The sequence below is a fragment of the Caretta caretta genome, chromosome 2, assembly GCF_965140235.1.
Source record: "Caretta caretta isolate rCarCar2 chromosome 2, rCarCar1.hap1, whole genome shotgun sequence".
In the NCBI taxonomy this organism is placed as follows: Eukaryota; Metazoa; Chordata; order Testudines; family Cheloniidae; genus Caretta; species Caretta caretta.
The window spans coordinates 82,290,132-82,309,957 of record NC_134207.1 but is presented as its reverse complement, the minus strand read 5'-3'; the positions used below and the strand labels follow the sequence as shown (position 1 = coordinate 82,309,957).

Below are 19,826 nucleotides of genomic sequence, written 5' to 3'. Positions count from 1 at the left end.
AGGTCATCTTGAAAATTTGCTTCAGCTGACTTTGCCATCACTTAAGACCTTCTTAGAATAAGTGATTGTAGTTCCTTCCTGTCAGCTTCTCGGCTGATGGTTTAGGCTGGTTTGCATATTGTTTCAGGATAGGTCCCTCTTACAATAGGGTGTGTATATGCGTGTGTAATATGAGAGGAGATTCTGGTTACAGTTAAATCGGGTCTGAGAACTAAGACCTGAGGGTTAATGAAAATGTGGCAAAAAAGGAGTGCTCTGTATTGAAAATGCTTCTTGTTGTAGCACAAGCTAAGCATACCCTACCAGATGCCCAAAAAAGCCACAATCAAGGAAGAAGGCCATACAGGTTAAAGAAACAACCTGGTTTAGAGGGGAAGTAAAGGCAGCTGTGTATCAATATGTAGCTATAACAAAAAATATAAGAAGAAGGAAGTTGATCGTCACTAATATAAATCAGAAGTTAAAATTAGGAAATTGATAAGGGATGACTAGGGACACAAGGAGAGGTCTTTGGCCTGCAGAGTTAAAGACAATAAGAAGGTTTTTTTAAATATGTTAGGAATAAAAAGAATCCTGAGAATGGTATTAGTCCATTACTAGATGGAAATGATAGAATTATTAATGATAATGCAGAAAAGGAAGACATGTTCAATAAGTATTTCTGTTCTGTATTTGGGGAAAACATATTATATAGTCTCATCATATAGAGATGATTATACTCTTTCCATTCCACTAGTATCGCTGGAGGATGTTAAACAGAAGCTACTGAAGTTAGACATTGTCAAATCAGCAGGTCCAGAGAACTTGCATCCAAGAGATTTAAAAGAGCTGGCTCTGGTGCTCATTTGGCCATTATTGTTGATTTTCAATAAGTTTTGGAGCACTGGGAAAGTTCCAGAAAACTGGAAGAAAGCTAATGTTGTGCAGGTTTTTAAAAAGGGTAAATAGGATGACCCAAGTAATTATAAGCCTGTCAGCCTGACATCGAACCTAGGCATGATAATGGAATGACTGATAAAGGATTTGATTAATAAAGAATTAAAGGAGGATAATATAGTTAATGCAAATCAACAAGTATTTATGGAAAATAGATCCTGTCAAACTAACTTAATAATTTTTTTGATGAGACTACAAGTTTGGGTTGATACAGGCAGTAATGTTGGACATAATATACTTAGACCTTTTGTAAGGCATTAGATTTGATACCACATAAGATTCTGATTAAAATACTAGAACGCTATAAAAGTAGTATGACACACGTTAAATGGATTAAAAACTGACTAACTGATAGATCTCAAAATATAACTGTAAATGTAACGGTAAATGTGGAATCCTCATCGAGTGGGTCTATTTCCAGTGAGTTCCGGTAGGGATTGGTTCTTGGCCTTATGCTATTTGATGGTTTTTATCAATGACCTGGAAGAAAACATAAAATCATCACTGATAAAATTTGCAGATGACATAAAAGTTGGGGAGTTATTTAATAATAATTTAAATAATAAAGAGGAATAGTCACTGCTTCAAAGCAATTTGGTAAACTGAACACAAGCAAACAATGTGCATTTTGATACGGGTAAATGTGTGCATCTGGGAACAAAGAATGTAGGCCATACTTCCAGGATGGGGGACTCTACTGGAAAGCAGTGACTCTAAAAAAAGATTTGGAGGTCATGGTGGATAATCAGTTGAACGTGACCTCCCGGTCTTATGTTTCCAAAAGAGCTAATGTCATCTGGGGATGCATAAACAGGAGAAACTCAAGTAGGAATAAAGAGGTTATTTTTCCACTGTATTTGGCACTGGGGCAACTGCTCCTAGAATGCTGCATCCAGTTGTGATGCCCACAGTTCAAGAAGGATGTTGATAAATTGGAGAGGGTTCAGAGAAGAGTCCCGAGAATGATTAGAAAACACACCTTATAGTGATTGAGCTCTTTGAGTCTATCTGTTCATCTTAACAAAGAGAAGGTTAAGGGATGACTTGATTCTTGTCTTTAAGTATCTACATGGGGAACAAATCTTTAATAATGGGCTCTTTAATCTATCCGAGAAAGGTATAACATGATCCAAGGGCTAGAAGCTGAAGCTGTATAAATTCAGACTGGAAATGAGGTATACATTCTTAACAGGGAGAGAAATTAACCATTGGAACAATTTACCAAGGTTGTGCTGGATTCTTCATCACTAGTAATTTTTAAATCAAGATTTGGATGTTTTTCTAAAAGATCTGCTCTAGGAATTATTTTGTGGAAGTTTTGTGGCGTGTGTTATATAGTGGTCCATTCTGGCCTTTGAATCTATGAGTGACTCTCCCTGATTCAGGAGGGCTTCAGAAGATTTATTCTCATATTCTGATGTTCTGGAAAGATAATGCTGTAATGGCATGGATTTCAGTATTTCCACCTGGAATATTGATCCCCTTTTGAATTTGTTGAGAGACCTGAGATCTAAAGTGGGTTATTTGGCTTTTTTAATCTTTATACTACAAAGGCTCTTGGGCCCTTTCAAAAATATCTGTCTCTCCCTGGAACTAGTTCTGTTATTCCAAAGTGTAGAAGATGGACTATCTTCTGATGCTATGAAGGGTCTTGTTGAAAGGTGTGGAAGAGAGTGTTTCTCTAAGAAATCCCAAAATTTCATGTCAAAGCTCTGCTACAAATTGTTTGACTTGAATAACACTTTTCAATTGGTATGTAGTTAGTATTCTTGAGCTTTTGAAGCTATCTTTCTGGAGAGTTCTTCAGTCCTAAACCAGAGCTTAGAGAAAAGATCTGATCTGCCACCATTCATCATGGAGATGAGGAATGCTCCATGTGAAGGCTGCCTGACATGGAGAGTCCTAGAATGAAATTCACAAGTAAAACAGAATTTTCCCTTTCAACCTCTTCGTTTTGTTTGAAAAATACAGTATATGCTCTCCAAATTTACAGCACTTACTCTTTGAGTAAAGAATTATTTTTCTGAGCATTTACGAGTAAATCTGTATTGGCTTAAATTAGTTTTTTTTAAATCAATTTTAATTAATTATTTAAGAAATTTAGCATCCATGTCAGTCGTTTCTTTTTTCCAAGTGATCATAACTATAGAATAACTGAGGCTCTTCAAACTTTCCATGTACTTAACATTAATTGAAGTCTTGCGCATAGGCTATACTTGAAGGAATTAGGTTGTAATTAAGCTATGAATCATAGTTTTATCTAATTTTTTTTGGTATTACATAGGCGACAGACTGGGTCAGGTCAACAACTCAGGTAACTCTTAAATAGTACATTTCCAACATTGCTGGTAACTGAAGCAATTATCTCCCTTCCTCTTTAGCTAATTTGCATGCAACAGTTCTGTTGGTTGTAACAACTGGTATAAGGAAGACCAAACATGTATCAAGAGTTCTCAGTGGTAGACTACTTGGCCCAGTTGTCACTGCTGGGGTTTCATGACTGCATGCTATATTTGGGCATCAGTGCAAAAAGTGCTCCCCATGGCTCTGCTGTCTTAGGTAGACAGCACACCAAGGTAGCACTGTCAAGGAAGACTGATGCAGGGGTTGCCATCAAAGTACATAGACATTGGGCCTTTGGCACTTGGCTCCCCCGTCCCCATTGTTATAATGTTATACATTGTGTCAGACCTAACACGGCCCTTCAAAGCAATATCAATTGTATTTTAAAGGCCAAATTTGCCAGTATCCTCTGATCTGTGCTGCTCTGATGATGTAGAACAGCTGTAAACCCAGTCTGCCTTGCACATGTGCTCTCGCTGCTTTCCTCTGCTCGGGTATACTGGTGAATATGCCTACCTAAAAGTGGTTGAAGGTTATAATTACATATCTTCATAGAATTAGAAATATCACTTGGAAGAATTCTTTTTGGATCTCTCCTTTTAGTGTTCATGTATGAAAATTTTAATATATTTTTTTTAAAAACACGAAAATTCCAAGACAAAAAAGCTACATTAAGATGGACTTAAAAGTGAGAGACTGTGTCAGTAATTTAAGGATAAAAAACATTACAGGGAACATTATTCATTTTTCCCAAACCAGGGAATTCAGAATTAGGGGTACACTTTAAAGAAATCTGTTACAAAATGGAAATGCTCAAGAAGGGTACCCAAAAACTCTAACTCTATCCCATAGTAAAGGAGCATGCAAATTGTTTTTATTGTGTCTTGTCAAATCAGTTTCAATTAATCTGGACCACAAACACTAAAATTCCCTAATCATAAAGTTAGGCATTACTACAGGACAGAGTTAAGGTTGTTTGGCTTTCTTAACTGTTTATTTCCTTACATTAACATCTGAATTTCTGTTACATGTAACCTTAACTCTTAATTCTATTCTGCCATGAATTTATTTAACTTTGGCAGAAGCGTAATCATTCAGAGTTGCCTTTACCTACTTTGGTGTCTTAGAACCCAATCCTACAAACTCTTCCTTAAACAAATAGTTCCACTGATTTCAGTTCAGCTGCTGTTCTGAGAAGGGGTTCTCAGAATCTGGCTCCTAGGTTACAGTGCAACTGCTGAATAGACATAAATTCTCATCCTAGTACAACAGATAAGGATTAACAAGCAGAGATGGCACAGGGAAAATCGGTTTGATTTTGCACAGAGAAAGGCTATTCTAGTAAAACGTGGACCATATAAAGAGAAAATAAAGATGAGGGATTTGTATACCCTTTACAAAGCTATTGTTTTGGAACTAGCAATGGTGTTTATAGGACAAATGATTTATAATGTGATTTTGCTCCTTTTGCTAGCTTTGAATGTCTTTGATGTCTGCACAATGATGTCTTCTTGTAAGATGCTGCATGTATTGTAGTAATGGCTGTTCTGAAAAAGAGAGCCACGTTAATGTCCTGAGCTATTGAAAATGTATCTTTGTACACAAGCCTTGCCCAATAGTTCCTGAAGAACTAGCAAAGGGTACAAAAAACAGTGTTTTTTTTTTTATTTAGTCCCTGTCACAGGGTGGCTGGCCAGCTCCAGTAAAAGAAGCAGGTCCAGCACCCCATGTGCCAGAACAGGTGCCCCACTTTGGCCAATTAAGAGGGCAGGGCAGTACCCTGGGTATGGGAAGGGAGGATCTGAGGGAAGAGGAGACTAGTGTGTTGGAGAGACCCAGTGAGTCAAGGAGATTCAGTCAGGAAAAGGTGAGAGCTGTCTGGGCATCAAGAGACTGGAGAGGGTCTCCAGGGAAAGCTGCAGTGAGTAGAAAGCTCTCTGCAGGCCCTCACTGGAAAGAAGGAGGAATTATCAGGGAGCCAGTAGAAGGGCTTTCCTACTGACCTTCCTGAACCAGAGCCAGTGCTCAGAGGCTGGAAAGGGTTTGGGGCTAGGAGGCCAGGGGTGGGGCTGGCCTCCTGATCTTCCTGAGCCAGAGAACCATGGCCAGAGAAAGCTCAAGAGGGCTGAAGGGTGAGAGCCGCTGAGGGAGATGCCTGCTGGCTCTCTGAGCTAGAGAGCTGAAGTCTGGAAGTGGGGCATGGCAAGAGTTCTTGGAGCTGTACTGGAGAGTGGGGGTGTGATGAGAGTAGCTGGGGCTGTACTTGACATGTTGCACGTACTGTTTGGACAATGCTGGGTAATTCTGGCCTATGATTGTGCGGGATTTGTTATGATTTATATACACAGGACTTTTGTAATAAATTAACCCTACAAGTGAGTGAGAGAGATATTCAGAAAGACTTAACGGACTATTTCTGGGGACGCTGAAGCAGGGAAACTGAGGCAGGCATGTCCTGTTGCAACATGCAAGAGGAAAGTGCTCCAGTAGTACTGCCTTCTTACAGTTCTGTTTAAATTATTCAACAGACAGTAAAATAAAATAATTTGTAGAAGTGAATCAAAAATGCTTTTGGCTGAATAAATGACCAACTGTATGTAATGTGTTATATACATTTTAGGAGGCTGAGGGATATTTTTTGAAGCTCTATCCTCTTGTACTGAAACCCTATTCCTAGCGAGCACTGTCATATGTCTCGTTACAGTTGAGTCATGGTCAGCAGTAGGAGGATGGGTAACAGAGGCTACTGCCTGCAGAGAAAAAACAATAGGCTTCACGCAGCGGCTAGAGAAGATAAAGACAAACTAGGCCCCAGACCCCAACATTTTGGGTTTCCCTTCCATCAGAGCTGCAGGACCCCATCTTACCTAGTGAGAAACTTCCTGCTGCTTCAAACACACTGTGTTTGTTTTTGTTTGTTTTGTTTGTAAATCCCACTTGGACCCAGAACCACACTTCTTTCAACAAGTCTGAGGCTGAACTGATGAGCAGAAGAGGCCAGTACTGTTTTGAGCATCCTCACACAATTCTACCATATCTCCCTTCAGTTTACCAGAACCATTTATGAACTGTGTGTGTGTGTATGTGTGTAATAAAGAGAGGCTGCTTTCACTGACTTCAGTGGAGTTACTCGTGATTTACACGGGTGCAAGTTCAAGAAGAATCATGGTTGATCTACCCTTAAATTAGGCTGACATAGCTACTTCTATGTGGAAAAAGAAATCACACCCCTGACTGAGAATAGCTATGCCAACCAAACCCCCACAGTAGGCACAGCTATGTTGAAAAAAGAGTGCTTCTGTCAACATAACTAACTTCATTCAGGGAGGTGGTGTGCCTACACCGACAGAAAACCCACATCTGTCTCTGTAGGCTGAGTCTACACTACAGGGCTATGCCATCTATCAGACACAGATTATTCTGGTTAACTGGGGGGACTTGTGGTACAGTTTTCTAGAGAGAGTGCTTGTGTGTGTATATAATTCTACTAGGTCTTCCCTCCATTTATCAAAATCTTTAATGTTTAATATGTATGTGTTTAGTATGATCACATACTGTACAGAATGGGTCCAGTGTATTATGGGTTACTATGGTAGAATTTTGTGAGCTACTTCAAAGTTTGTGTCTAGACGTTCAGCACTGGGAAAGGATGAGGGCTAGAGAAGGAGAAAATGGTTTGGATTGCAAAGTAGGTGAGGAGGCAGGTTCAAGCACGGAGAATGTTTGGGAAGGTCCCAGCTGGGAGAAGCATTCTTATAACTGGGGGCTGAGGTTAGTTCTGTCTAAGCTGTTTCCCACCCTCTTCTTTTAAACTGGAAAGTCTCAAAAACTTGCCCTGGAGGAGATGAGGGAGAGCAAACAGGAAAAATGGCACTGTTGAAATCATCTCCAGACTTTAGTCTACAGAGAGTTAGGCTCATCTAGTTTCGCAATGCATGCCTCAACAGGAACAGGTTGTTGAGTCAATGTTGGGCATTCATCACCACAGTCGGATAACTGCTTTCTCTTGAATCAGAATATCAATGAGACCTCCTTAATGTCCTGTGCAAAAAGTCATGTTCCAAACCATAACTTCATCCTGCACAGAGGTAGCTATTAAGCTGAGTTATCTTTCAAAGCATCCTTTTTTGTATTCTGTGGTTTGAATTACTGTTTCTTGATTAACAAAACAATTGATGTAATTTTCAAAATACGCTGAATGTTCTTTGGGGTTTTTTTAAGCGCTCAACTGCAGCTGCATTCGAAAACTACTAAACGGTTTTAAAGATCTGAATCATGTGTTGGATTTCTTTCGAGGCTTTATGGGTTACTAGGCAGCTCTTTGTAGTTTTTATTACATATGATTAATTACAGCTCTTGCATCAGCCTGTCCTGTTCCTTCCTATCACTTTGGGTGCCTCTGGACAATTCTTTTTTTTCAGAAGCTTATTCAGGATTTGTTTTCCTATATTTCTCTTTCTGTAATGTTAGATGAGCAGAGACCAAAAACTACCTTCTATTATATAATGATGTGGATACCTGGATTTTGTGAAACATCCTTACATGTTGATAGTGTTGTTTAATGGCTCTTCTTCCATTCTTCAAAATCCTAGGAGCTAATAGTGTAATGTCCAAGTCAGCCTTCTTTAATTGAGAACGCCTCTTCAATGACTTTTTGAGTCCTCGCAGCAGAGAGTACATTTAAATCAAACCTGCCATGTCTCCCAGGAAATTAGGCGATTCTGGTCCCTCTAATAGTCCCAAGATACAATATTTTAAACTCTGGTATAAACAGTTAACAGCTCTGACAGTCCAACCCTGCTGCTTCTCTGGCACTTGTTTTCTCATATTGGTGCTGGTCACTACAGAAATGAGATGAACATATTGGACACCTGAACTATGACAATCTCAAATTGACATGATTTCTTGACTCTTGACCATTTTTCATCATTGTTAATCATTTGAACACTTGCTTATTAGAATACCTGCAGCTTGTCTATGGCTGTTGTACCTATCGTGGGATTTCAGTAGCAGTGAACACCCCAGACAAGGATAATTTTATGGATAACAAATTATATACATATTTGTTCATACAAAGTTCGGCCTTTTTTTTTCCAATTCATATATAGCTATTGGTTTGGTTTAAGATGCTTTAATCATGGATTCTGGAGGAGCTGTACCTGCACCAGTACCTTTTTGTAAGCCCCTCTGATACCTGTTTTAAAAAAAATCCCTAATGTCTGATGCTGCTCCTTTGAAGTCAGTGAGAGCTGCACCATTAACTTCAGCAGATTTAGTATCACACCCATAGTGAATGTGGTCTAGAAACCAAGAGAGTGGGATTTTTCTTCTTTCGAGCAACACTGCCATTCTTATCTCGTAGTTCAGATCTGAACTTCATGGCTCAGTGGCATCTCTGCTGTTGCTTCTTAAGGTTTACTTGTACATCTGATTGATGTAATTGATCTGTGTGTATTGCAGCAATTGACTACTATTTCTCTGAGAATGGTAAACTGTTTAATGAATCCATTCTTGCAATGTACTCACATTGGCATTGTCAAGTAGAGTGAGAAGTTAACTTTATCGAGAGTTGTGAACAGAATATGGCTCTTTTTTTTTGTAACTGATTTACTCCCTTCATTTATGTATTTGTATTTGTTTTAGTTATTGAACAATATACTTAATAACTCCTTTTTTTTTTTAAGGATCAATCATGTTTTGCGTGGGGAACAGACAAGATATTTTTGGTTTAAACATTGTTATGTGGAATCAGGCAGCTGGTCACTGATTAATCCAAAGTGCAAATGGGGCCATGAGCTCCTTTAAAAATGACAGTTTAAAACATTGGCCAACCAAACAACTTTTTAGTGTCTTGCCCAGATTTAGTATGCTCATAGATTTATAGATTCCAAAGCCAGAAGGGACCATTGTGATCATCTAGTCCAGCGGTACTCGAACTGTGGGTTGCCAGGGGTGGCTTAGACTTGCTGTGGCTGAAGCCTGAGCCCCACTGCCTGGGACCAAAGCCGAAGCCCCAGGGCTTCAGCCCTGGACGGTAGGGCTCAGGTTACAGGCCCCCTGCCTGGGGCTAAAGCCCTTGAGCTTTGTCCCCCCATCCCCCAGGCCAGTGGGGTTTGGGTGGGCTTAGGTTTCAGTCCCCCCTCCTGGGGTCATGTAGTAATTTTTGTTGTCAGAAGGGGGTCACAGTGCAAGTTTGAGAACCCCTGGTCTAGTCTGACCTCCTATATAACAGAGTCCATAAAACGTCCCCCAAAATAATTCCTAAGAACATATAATTTAAAAAAATCATCCAGTCTTGATGTAAAAATGGTCAGTGATGGAGAATCCACCACAACCCTTGGTAAATTGTTCCAATGACTAATTGCCCCCTCTGTCAAAAATCTACACTTTATTTTCAGTCTGAATTTGTCTAGCTTCAACTTCCCGCTATTGGATTGTGTTATACCTTTCTCTGCGAGACTGAAGAGCCCATTATTAAATATTTGTCCCTATATAGACACCTATAGACACAAATCAAATCACCCCTTATCCTTCTCTTTGTTAGATTGAGTTTGCTGAATTTATTTAATCTATCACAGTCAAGCATGTTTTTTAATCCTTTCGTCATTCTCGGGGCTCTTCTCTGAATCTTCCCTAAGGGCCTGTCTATACTGGCACTTTACAGCACAGCAACTTTCTTGCTCAAGGGGGTGAAAAATCACCCCAGTGAAAAATCACCGCACTCTCAGTGCTGGTAGCTACGCCCCTCCTGGAGGTGGTTTTTTTAAAGAGCGCTGAGCTTTAACGTTGCCAGTGTAGACTAGCCCTGATTTATCAACATCTTCATGAACTGGGGCCACCAGAACTTGACACAGTGTTCCAGCAGCAGTCACACCAGTGCTAACTACAGAAGTAAAATAACCTCCCTGCTCCTACTCGAGATTCCTTTATTTATGCATCCCATGATTGCATTAGCTCATTTGGCCACAGCATCACACTGAGTTCATGTTCAGCTGATTATCCACCATGATCCCCAAATCTTTTTCAGACTCACTGTTTCTGAGGATATAGTCTCCCATCCTGTAAGCGTGGTCTACATTCTTTGTTCCTAGATGTATACGTTTATATTTAGCTGTATTAAAATGCATACTGTTTGCTTGCCCCTAGCCTACCAAGTGATCCAGATTATTCTGAATCAGTGACCTGCCTTTTCAGTGTTTTCAGTCCCTCAATTTTTGTGTCATCAGCAAACTTTATCAGTGATAATTTTATGTTTTTTTCCAGGTCATTGATAAAAACATTAAATAGCTCAGGGCCAAAACTGATCCCTGTGGGACTGCACAGGAAACACACACACTTGATGATGATTCCCCATTTACAGTTCCATTTTAAGACCTATCATTTATCCCATTCTTAATCCATATTTGTCATTTGTAGGCTGATGTAATGAGCTGAGAAGGAATAGGTAGCCAAGAAGATTTTTTCAGATAAATGTTTAAGGGAAATTGCTGCCATGTGGCAAAAATCAAAAGGCTGGATATTGGCACTTTCTGCTAACATGGGATTCTGGGCAGCAACATTTTAACAAGGTCTGGATTTCAGAACTATGAAGTTATCCTCCCTCAAAAATTGATATGAAACCCTTAATTCTAGGCAAGAGAATATGGTCCACTCAGCTACATATGGCAATATTTACTTAGGCCCCATCTACACAGCAGCATATTACTGTGGGAGAAATTTGGCCAGCTAAATCAAGCGAAGGTGTTACCTTGCATCTACACTAGAGAAAATGGCTGAGTTTAGGTCAGGCTTAGCTAGCATGTGTTAGCTAAACCAGAACTAAACTCGACCAATTTTCCTAGTCAAGAAACCCTTTAACATTTTAACTAATGTATTTTAATACAGAAGTGTAAACAAGGGCAAGTCATATTTTAGCATGAGTTAGCCAGCAGAGGTGAACCTATACTAATTTTAAACCATGTTAACTAAAGGCTGGTTTACACACAAACTTGCACCAAAATAACTAAATCTGTTTAATTCACACACTGTTGTCATTTTAGGCAAGTGTGCGTTTGATCATTCTTACTTCAGAATAAGTGTCCTATTAATTTTTTTCTTGAAGTAGAACATTTTTATTCCAAAATAAGTTTCCACATACAGTCTTGCACCAAAATGACAATGTGTGAATGAAAACAAATTATTTTTGATGAACATTTGTGTGTCAACCCCAAAACACTTTAGTTGACAAGTTTTAAAATGCACCATTTTAGTTTGTACAAATAAGCACTAAGCGTGAGAACTCAGAGGAAGAAAGTTCTAATGTTAGAAATCAACATTAAAAAAAATAAGTACAGGTGATTAGAAACGCTTTGTCAATGCAAATAAAGTCAAATGCCCCCATTTACAGCATTATTTCTATAGTTTACCATTTCAAAAGCTTTATTCCTTTAAAAAAGTCCTTTTTTAATGTTTGTGCAACACAGGATGTGGGTTCGTTCACAGAAGATAACGTTCCTTAGTTGAAAGAAAAGGAGTACTTGTGGCACCTTAGGGACTAACCAATTTATCTGAGCATAATGAAGTGATGAAGTGAGCTGTAGCTCAAGAAAGCTTATGCTCAAATAAATTGGTTAGTCTCTAAGGTGCCACAAGTACTCCTTTTCTTTTTGCGAATACAGGTTAACATGCCTGCTACTCTGAAACCTGTTCCTTAGTTGCTGTTTCTAGTATGACATTCAGTTGTGAAAAGGCTTATCATGTTGGCATTTAAGTGATCATAATTAGGCTTCAAAAGTACATCCCCCTGATGAATTGGAGGAAATTCACACTCAATGCTATTGTTTCAGTCTGCCTGGATACGACTCAAAGCAGTACATCTTCTCAAGGCTACCTTCACATCCAAATGGACTATGTTTTTTCAGTGAAAGCTCAGATTCCGCTAGGGAACCCATAATCCTTGGAATTTCTTTGCTTGAGCATTTGTTATACATAATATTCCGCTGTAAATGTAAGGAATGTTACTGCTGTAGCTCATAGTTTGGCTCACTTCTTTTAATCTCTCAAACTACTCTGCAAATTACACAAATGCACTGCACTGTGAACAGCAGGGAGCTGCATTCCAGGACAAGTATGAGCAAAGGCTACGTATTTGCACAAGTAGGGTAAAGCACTAGGAATAGTCCTCCACACTGGACAGAATTTAGTTGCAAACTTTTTATTCTCAAGAACACAAAGTGAAAAAGGACTAGTGATGGGAAGAAAATGGACATGTCTATGGCTTTGTCTTGAGTAGGGTTTAAAGGTATGACATTAAATCATGGCTCAATCTGACACAAGGCCTATCGGAGGGGGGGCCAGGAGGACCATTTGGCCTGGGCCTCAAGTTCAAAGGGAGCCTCAAATTTAGACACTTGTTAATTTTTTGGCATTTGATAAGTTTCGCAGCTTGTTTTTATGCCCATCCCTATCGGACCAAAATGTGAGACACACTCTCAGCTTAGAGCTGCAAATTTAAGCAAATAAGAGATGTGATTTGGTAAAAGACATAATTTTTTTTGTTAACTGATATAAAGATTTTATCATATTAAAGAGTTTAAAATGTTCATAAATATTAATAAAAATATATCGGTTCTGATGGCACAGGATTACACCCTGATAAACATGTCCTCTCAGATCAGCTGATTATATAAACAAACCACTACTAGTGGCTGGTGCTGGATCGAGTGCATGTTGAAAGGTAGAGAATTGTTACATTTTAGTGTCTTTATAGTTTTACATCTAGTTGACTAAGGAATTATTTATGTGTGAGAATTCCTCATTATTATCTTCATATGATTTCTAAAAGAGGTGACTGGTTGGTTGGTTGAGCCCTAACTTGGGAGCTTGGCCATCGTCATAGGCTTTTGTAGTCTATAGGCCCAGATTCAAGGTGAAAATATGTGGGGACAATCTTGTACAGTGAGTTTAGTGAGGACACGTTTGAAATTTTTGGACACTATCCCTCTGTATCTGTGTCTGTATTTACTATATATATGTCATCCCTTTGTCTTCAGCTCAGCCTGTTAAATTATACCTTGCGTGCTTGAGTTTTGATTCAGTGATAGGGATAATAACCTGTCTGACATGTTGAAGCACATAAAGAACTATCACAGTTCAACTATGGGACAGGAGCGTTTGAATGGGCTCACCAGGGTTAATATCAACTGTGACATTGCACGAAAGCTAGATTTATTTTTTCCTTACTCCCCCTTCTTTTTTTTTTTTTTTTTTTTTTTTTGGTGCCTTGTTTTGTTTTCATGTGGTGTTATAGTAATTGGCTGGCTAAGTACTCTAAAACTGTACTCAAGATTGTCTTGAAACTTGCTGTCGCTCAGGGGATGCAGTGTAAGTTTAGTGGTTCATATTTGGGGTCATTTAAGCTAGGCATTCGTTAAATACAGATCTCCTAAAAATTATGTATTTATAAAGTCACCTGGTTCTTAGAACTGCCCCCCCCCCCGCCCACATACGGGCTTAGGCTTTTGTTCTGATCCTCACACACTTGGCATTTGTCTTAGCTAATGCACAGTACCCACTGCCCCTTTGGGGAAGCAATATTTTAAAAGTTATTGAGGGCAGAGTGACTGCTACACCGTGGGTCAACCCAGAACCAATGAACCTAAGAGAGTAAAATGTGTATGTGCAGCAAAACTAGTGATCTGTCGCAAGACAGATGATTTGCTGTCAATCTGTTGTCACAGTAATTGGCTGGCTCAATGTGATGTGCTCTGGCCATTGAACCTGAGCTGCATCCATGCACTGAGTTCCAGCTCAGCTGTCAGCTTTCACTGATGTGTGTTGTGCGTGTTCCTTGCTCTCCGCCTGCATTCTGCTGGGTCTCCTTATGGATGTCCAAAATTTCCAATTTCAGAGTAATATTTTAAAGTGCTCTAACATCCACATGCAGACTCTACTTCTAATTGAAAAGTATTGTCAAGGAAGTCAGCATTAATTACAGAGAGAAGATGAAAGATTCCAGTAAGCAGTTAGAGTAATGTAATCATGACTCTTGATCTTCAGCTATTTCCTGAACAATGGGATGGAGTGCGATCAAAGGAAAGCAAGTCGCTAGGTCATTTGATCAAGGGGTTGCCTGATACACAGTATCTGCCTTCATGAGCTACTCATAATATTTTCAGATTTTGGGGGGTTCAAAGATAGGGATATTGGGGGCAGGGTCAGAGCAGTGCAGGGGGTGGGATGTTGTGGGTGTTGGAGTCGGGCAGAGGGTGTGCCGATTAGCAGGGTACAAAGTGGTGGGCTCTGCCACCTTGCCAACCTTTACCCCTTTGATCTGTGTTTTGGCACAGCTACTGAGGGGCCAGCGTATCCTAGGAGACAACTATTGTTAGAGTAAGGGATCATCCAAACACTTTTTTTTTTTTTTCAAAACGCAGTTGGAAGACTAGTTTTCATGAAGAACCGGGTTTCCAAAAACTGGGTTTTCAGTGATCCCTTGATGAGTAAGAGATTGTGCTCAAAGGGACCTTTATTCTCTGGGAGCTCAGAAGTGCTGATGAAGCAGAACCATCATGGGGGAAGGGGGGGGGGGGGGAGGGCAAGGCGGAGGAGAGTTGGGCACCTTCCCTTCAGTGACTTAGGAGAGAAGAGAAGTGGTGCCACCTGACCCCTCCTCCACAACTGCCCCCATCCTTCAACAGTTTCTCCCCATGGCAACTCCACTAGGAGCTCCCTGTTCAGGGGAAGTACCCAGAATCCCCTCCTTCCCTGTGCTAGGGGAAAGGGGGAGGTCAGAGAAATGTAGGGAGGAAAGGAAGGGGCAGAGCTGTGCAGTGGGTGCTCCCCACGTTTCTGTCCCTCATTCAAAACATGCCTCCCACTGACATTACACCAGTCCCTGCACTACTCCTGCACCCTCTCCACAGCACCTCAATCCAGCAGGCTTGGGAAGAGCGCTGCCCCCGTTGGCCCTAGTAACTTGATGGCTGTGCGGCAGCACCCTCCTTAATGCAGTATTGGAGTTCCCCTGCACCCCCTGTCCTGCTCTTATTTTCCTTCTAACAAAAACAACACTCCTCGCCTGTGCTATAGAGTAAATTCTGTCCTCTTAAGTGTTAGGCCATGATTTTTTTTTCTTTATTTCAATCTTTTCATGATAAAAATACAGATCAAAAAACCTGAGAGTAAAGGAAATAAACATATGTAACCTTGACAGCTGCATTTCATCAAAGGGGTGTCTGGCTCAACAAAGAGAACCTCCTTGCTACGTATAGAACCTCATAAAATTAACATCAGAATTAATGAGATTTGTGACCGAATTAATGAGAGCTCATTTTTAAACTGCTATTTAGCACCTACTACTGCTAGTTTTACAATCTTTGAACTCTATATTTAGATCCACCCCCAACAGCAGTGAGACACCAGGGGACAATAATTGCCCATACATATGTGAAAACTGGAGGAAAATAACGTTTGGAGGGGAGCGGAGTATGAAGAGATGTACAATAAAATGCATTCCTTAGAGCAATGTGAATAATAGGAAGTCAGTTTTGGTTCATAGTGATATGGATATAGGTCTACACTATCTTCAACAAAATAAATGATATGCTGTCCTTCTGTAGGTATTTAAACCCATTGAAGAACGGAATCTGGAAAGCTAAAAGCAAGTTTGGGTATAAACTGGGGAGAGTACTGTGGCATGAACTCAGTGGTTGGCAACATAAAGATTCAATTTTTGTTTTGATAGAAAAGCTTTTATGAAATGTTTTATTTATGATAGGAATCAGTTTGGATCTCCATGATAAGTATGACTGAACAGAATGAAACCAGTCTAATATAAAAACATGTGGCTCAGGTCATTCAACAGTGTGGCATGTTGCCCTTAAGAAACAAGAATTTATTTTTTTTTTAATTTAATCAGTGGTGATTATTTCTTTTCTCCTCAGGCGTCGGTTGATCTCCCAGCGCTCATCTCTGGAGACTTTGGAGGACATCGAGGAAAATGCTCCACTACGGAGGTGATTTTATACACTGTCTGTATGTCCGTTTGCCTGTTATGTATAATAGGGACAGATTATGCCGCCCTTACTCATATTGAGCAATACCTTTCTCAGGGAGTAAAACACCCAGGACGAAGAGTATCAGAATCTGGTCCATACTGTTTATCCTCCTTTTTGTAGAACAAGGTGGTAGATAGAATCTGACTCAGGTTTAGACAGTAAGAGGTGACCGTATAAATTGGCTGGGTAGAGAATGGAAGGGCACTTAGAGCTGTGATTGTCAGTGCTAGGATTCATTAGAGCCTTAATGATGATGAAATCATCATTATTTAACAGACACTTTATTTTTTCAAAATTGAATTTAAGCTTTCTGTCACTCTCTCTCTCTTTTTTAATTATTATTTATTTTATTTGTGCATGTGTATTTGGGGTTTTGTTGTTATTTTGAGGTTGGTGGTTATGATACTGCTTGTTCTTAGCTGAAAATGCTCAATTGTGCTCTTTCATTATCCAGCACACTAGCCTTTTCCCCTTAAGGAGTCTGTTCCCACCCCTTTTGTATCCTCCGCCTCATCACAATGTTAATCCTGCAGCCAAGAAGAGATGGCTTCTTTTTGGAGACTGCCCTGTGATTGTACGACTAGTCACTAGGCAGTTGGCCAAAGTGATGCAATCTGCAGCGGTAGGTTTAAAAATTAAAAGTATACAAAGAGATCCAAGCAGAGAGCTAAGCTTCTAGTTCAGCTATTCAGCGAGGCAAAAGTTTAATTTTAAAGTTCTCTTTAGCCTTGGGACCCAGTAATTCAGGTGGCATATATTGGTATTTACCACATTACCTTGCTTATCCATGTTTTGCTAATACGTACAAAAAATAGCTGTCTGTCCCCACCTCCCAGCAAAAATTTAACAGTAGAGGCTGTAGCAAGTTGGCCTATTACCAGTACTACATTATTTTTACAAAGGACACTCCCTAGCACCTTATGAAGTGGTCTCATAAATGATTCAGATGGAAACATAATTGGCAAAAGAAATAAACAAAGTGCATTTGGTGAAGTGGAATTTTGTTTATTTACTTGCTAATTCACAAAATCACCTAGGGCTGTATTACTTTTGCAGTGGAATCCCTGCCACAATAGGGATTTTCTCTTTCAGTGGGGAGTCAGGGGAGATGTTGGCATGGGGTCGGGGTGTCTCTGGAGCTGCTGTCAGGGAGCAGGTGGAGAAGCAATATAGCTCCTACAAAGGTGTGTAGTGTGTGGCTGGGCCCTCTGGCCTGTTCTGCAGGTGTAGAGCTAACGCCCCCCACCACCACCAGGCACTCTAATAGAAGGATCTACGAGAAATTCAGTGCACCTCACAGCAGTTCATCTCCAGATGTGCTGGGTATTTGGCTGCCAGTAGGTTTGGCTACTAACTCCACCACTAAAAATCATATGAAACTTTGGCTGAAAGTTCAATCCTAGCCTCTCCTGTGTTTTGACAGGCATTGCCCATGTATCCTGGAAAATCCAGTACCATGCTTGAGCATACATGCACCGTAGCTGGCTTTCCAAGATACTTTATGTACAGGCCATCTAACAGTATTCAGGATAGAACTCTTAGGGCAAATCCCACTCTCCTGCCTCAACTGGCGTGGAGCTCTCTTCCTGGAGTGGAACCAACACAATTCCATTGCAAAGAGAGGGAGGATTTCTGGATCTCAAACACGTTTAGTCTCCCTCCCGACTGAGGAGCAGATCTCCCTGCACGTTTCCACGATGCTGGGATTTGAGACCGGGGACAGCTGGAGCCAGGGCTGGTGGATCTGCTACTTATACATGGATACAATGGCCATTCTTTCCCTTATGTGATGGTACAGGCACCATGGAGGCAACTCCAGCCTGCAGGTACAGAATAGTTCTGCTGCTGTTTCATCATCGGGTAAAGATCTTTTCTTCTTAACTCCTGAGGAACATCCCAGTGCATAGCCTGGCTGCTCAATTTACGATTTGGGCCTTAATGCATTAATTCAGGGGCGTGAGAGTCTACATCAAATAACTTGGTAATTAAAACAAAAATCGACAGAATGTACTGCTGTTTCAGTCCATAAAGGAGTGTCCTGGTTTATTTTTTCTCCTATTGCACTTTATCTTTAAAATTACCATTTTTAAGAAAAAATGTTGGGGGGGAAAAATTGCTTTTAGAACTTCTGAGATTTTTTTCCCTAAGCAATTACTTTATCTATTTGTTCAAATGTTTTATAACTTATCACAGAAATAACTGACCTCTGTAACAAAGGGAACAGGAGAATCACTCCAGTAACAGGCAGATGACCGATTGCTGCACCCTCTTTTTTTAATTTTAACTCTAACAGAAGCCTTTTAACGTGGGTGAGGAGGACCCAAAAATGTAAGCGTGTAGACTGCATCTTGAGTCATTCCAAGAATTCAGCTAAAGATTTCTAATTACTGATCATTCCAGAAAACTGTGTCAAACATACCGCAGCAAAGTCCGAGAAGTTGTATGTTGCTGAGTTTTTGTGGAGTTTGTGTTTTTAATTTTAAGCCTTCTCATTTCCAGACTTATTGTCTTCATCATTCCTGCTGACTCCTATAACAGGGTGACTTGAATCATTTGTCTGGTCTTTCCTTCCTGTCATTGTGTTGAGACTTCTCAGCTGTCCAGCAGGGAGCTGACTACATTTTTTTTTTTTTTTGATTTATTTTTCAGATGTCGGACTCTGTCAGGTTCACCCAGACCAAAGAATTTTAAGAAGATTCATTTTATCAAGAACATGCGGCAACATGATACCAGAAGCGGCAGGTACTGCACAAGCAAAGTGTTCTGTTCAGAAGTTTGGGGCGGGGCCACAAGGAAGGTTAGAGTACATTTAGCACCATTACACAGCAAAGTTAACCTTTAGAAATTACTATGTAACAGTCAATAAAATCCCATTAAAATTAAAAAGTTACTCTCTAAATGAAGATGCACACTAGCTTCTTCAAGTGAATTACTAATCGATTGAATTGCTAGTCAATGGATTTTTAAGACCTGATCTACTTTACAAAAAGAGTTGTGTAATAGGAAAGTACTTTTAAAACTATTTTTTTACAATAGTTTAAAGCTAACCAGGTTTTACCATCATGTTGGACTGAGCAGAATTTGGTTAAAACTGTCCCTTAAAACCATTTTTGAAACTAGAGCCAGATCTTTGGGTACACCTAAGCTCTGCTTGATACATATAAGCCAGGAGGGATTGGGGGGTTTCCAAAGTGGTCCCCAGAACAAGTTACAGGAGTAAGGGGCATAAAGCCAGCTGGCCTGTTTGGGCAGTTCTGTGGAAATGGGGCTGAGGATCTGGCCCCAGATTGCTGGAGACATAGGATTCCCAGAGAAAGAGAGATCAAGAGAATTGGTAGTCTAGAAAATGGAGATCCTTTCGTGGGGGTAAGGGAGTTGTTTAACTTTGCAGGGGAGGAAAATGGTGGAATTGGAATTCTGGAGAGGAGAGCAAAGGGAATTGAACAATGGAATGTGAGTAGAGAGAGAAAGAGAGCTCTAAGAAGAGGCAAAAAAGGATAGCTCTGTCAA

At 40.2% G+C, this 19,826-nt stretch overlaps 1 protein-coding gene across 1 annotated transcript in view; it reads left to right on the top strand.

Moving 5' to 3' along the window:
• CABLES1 (Cdk5 and Abl enzyme substrate 1) overlaps positions 1-19,826 on the top strand; it is a 114,379-nt gene that overhangs the window by 42,290 nt on the left and 52,263 nt on the right. The window contains exons 2-3 of the mRNA XM_048840454.2: positions 16,203-16,274; positions 18,966-19,058. Coding sequence (XP_048696411.1) covers positions 16,203-16,274; positions 18,966-19,058 — 165 coding nt within the window. The remainder of the gene's footprint in view (positions 1-16,202; positions 16,275-18,965; positions 19,059-19,826) is intronic.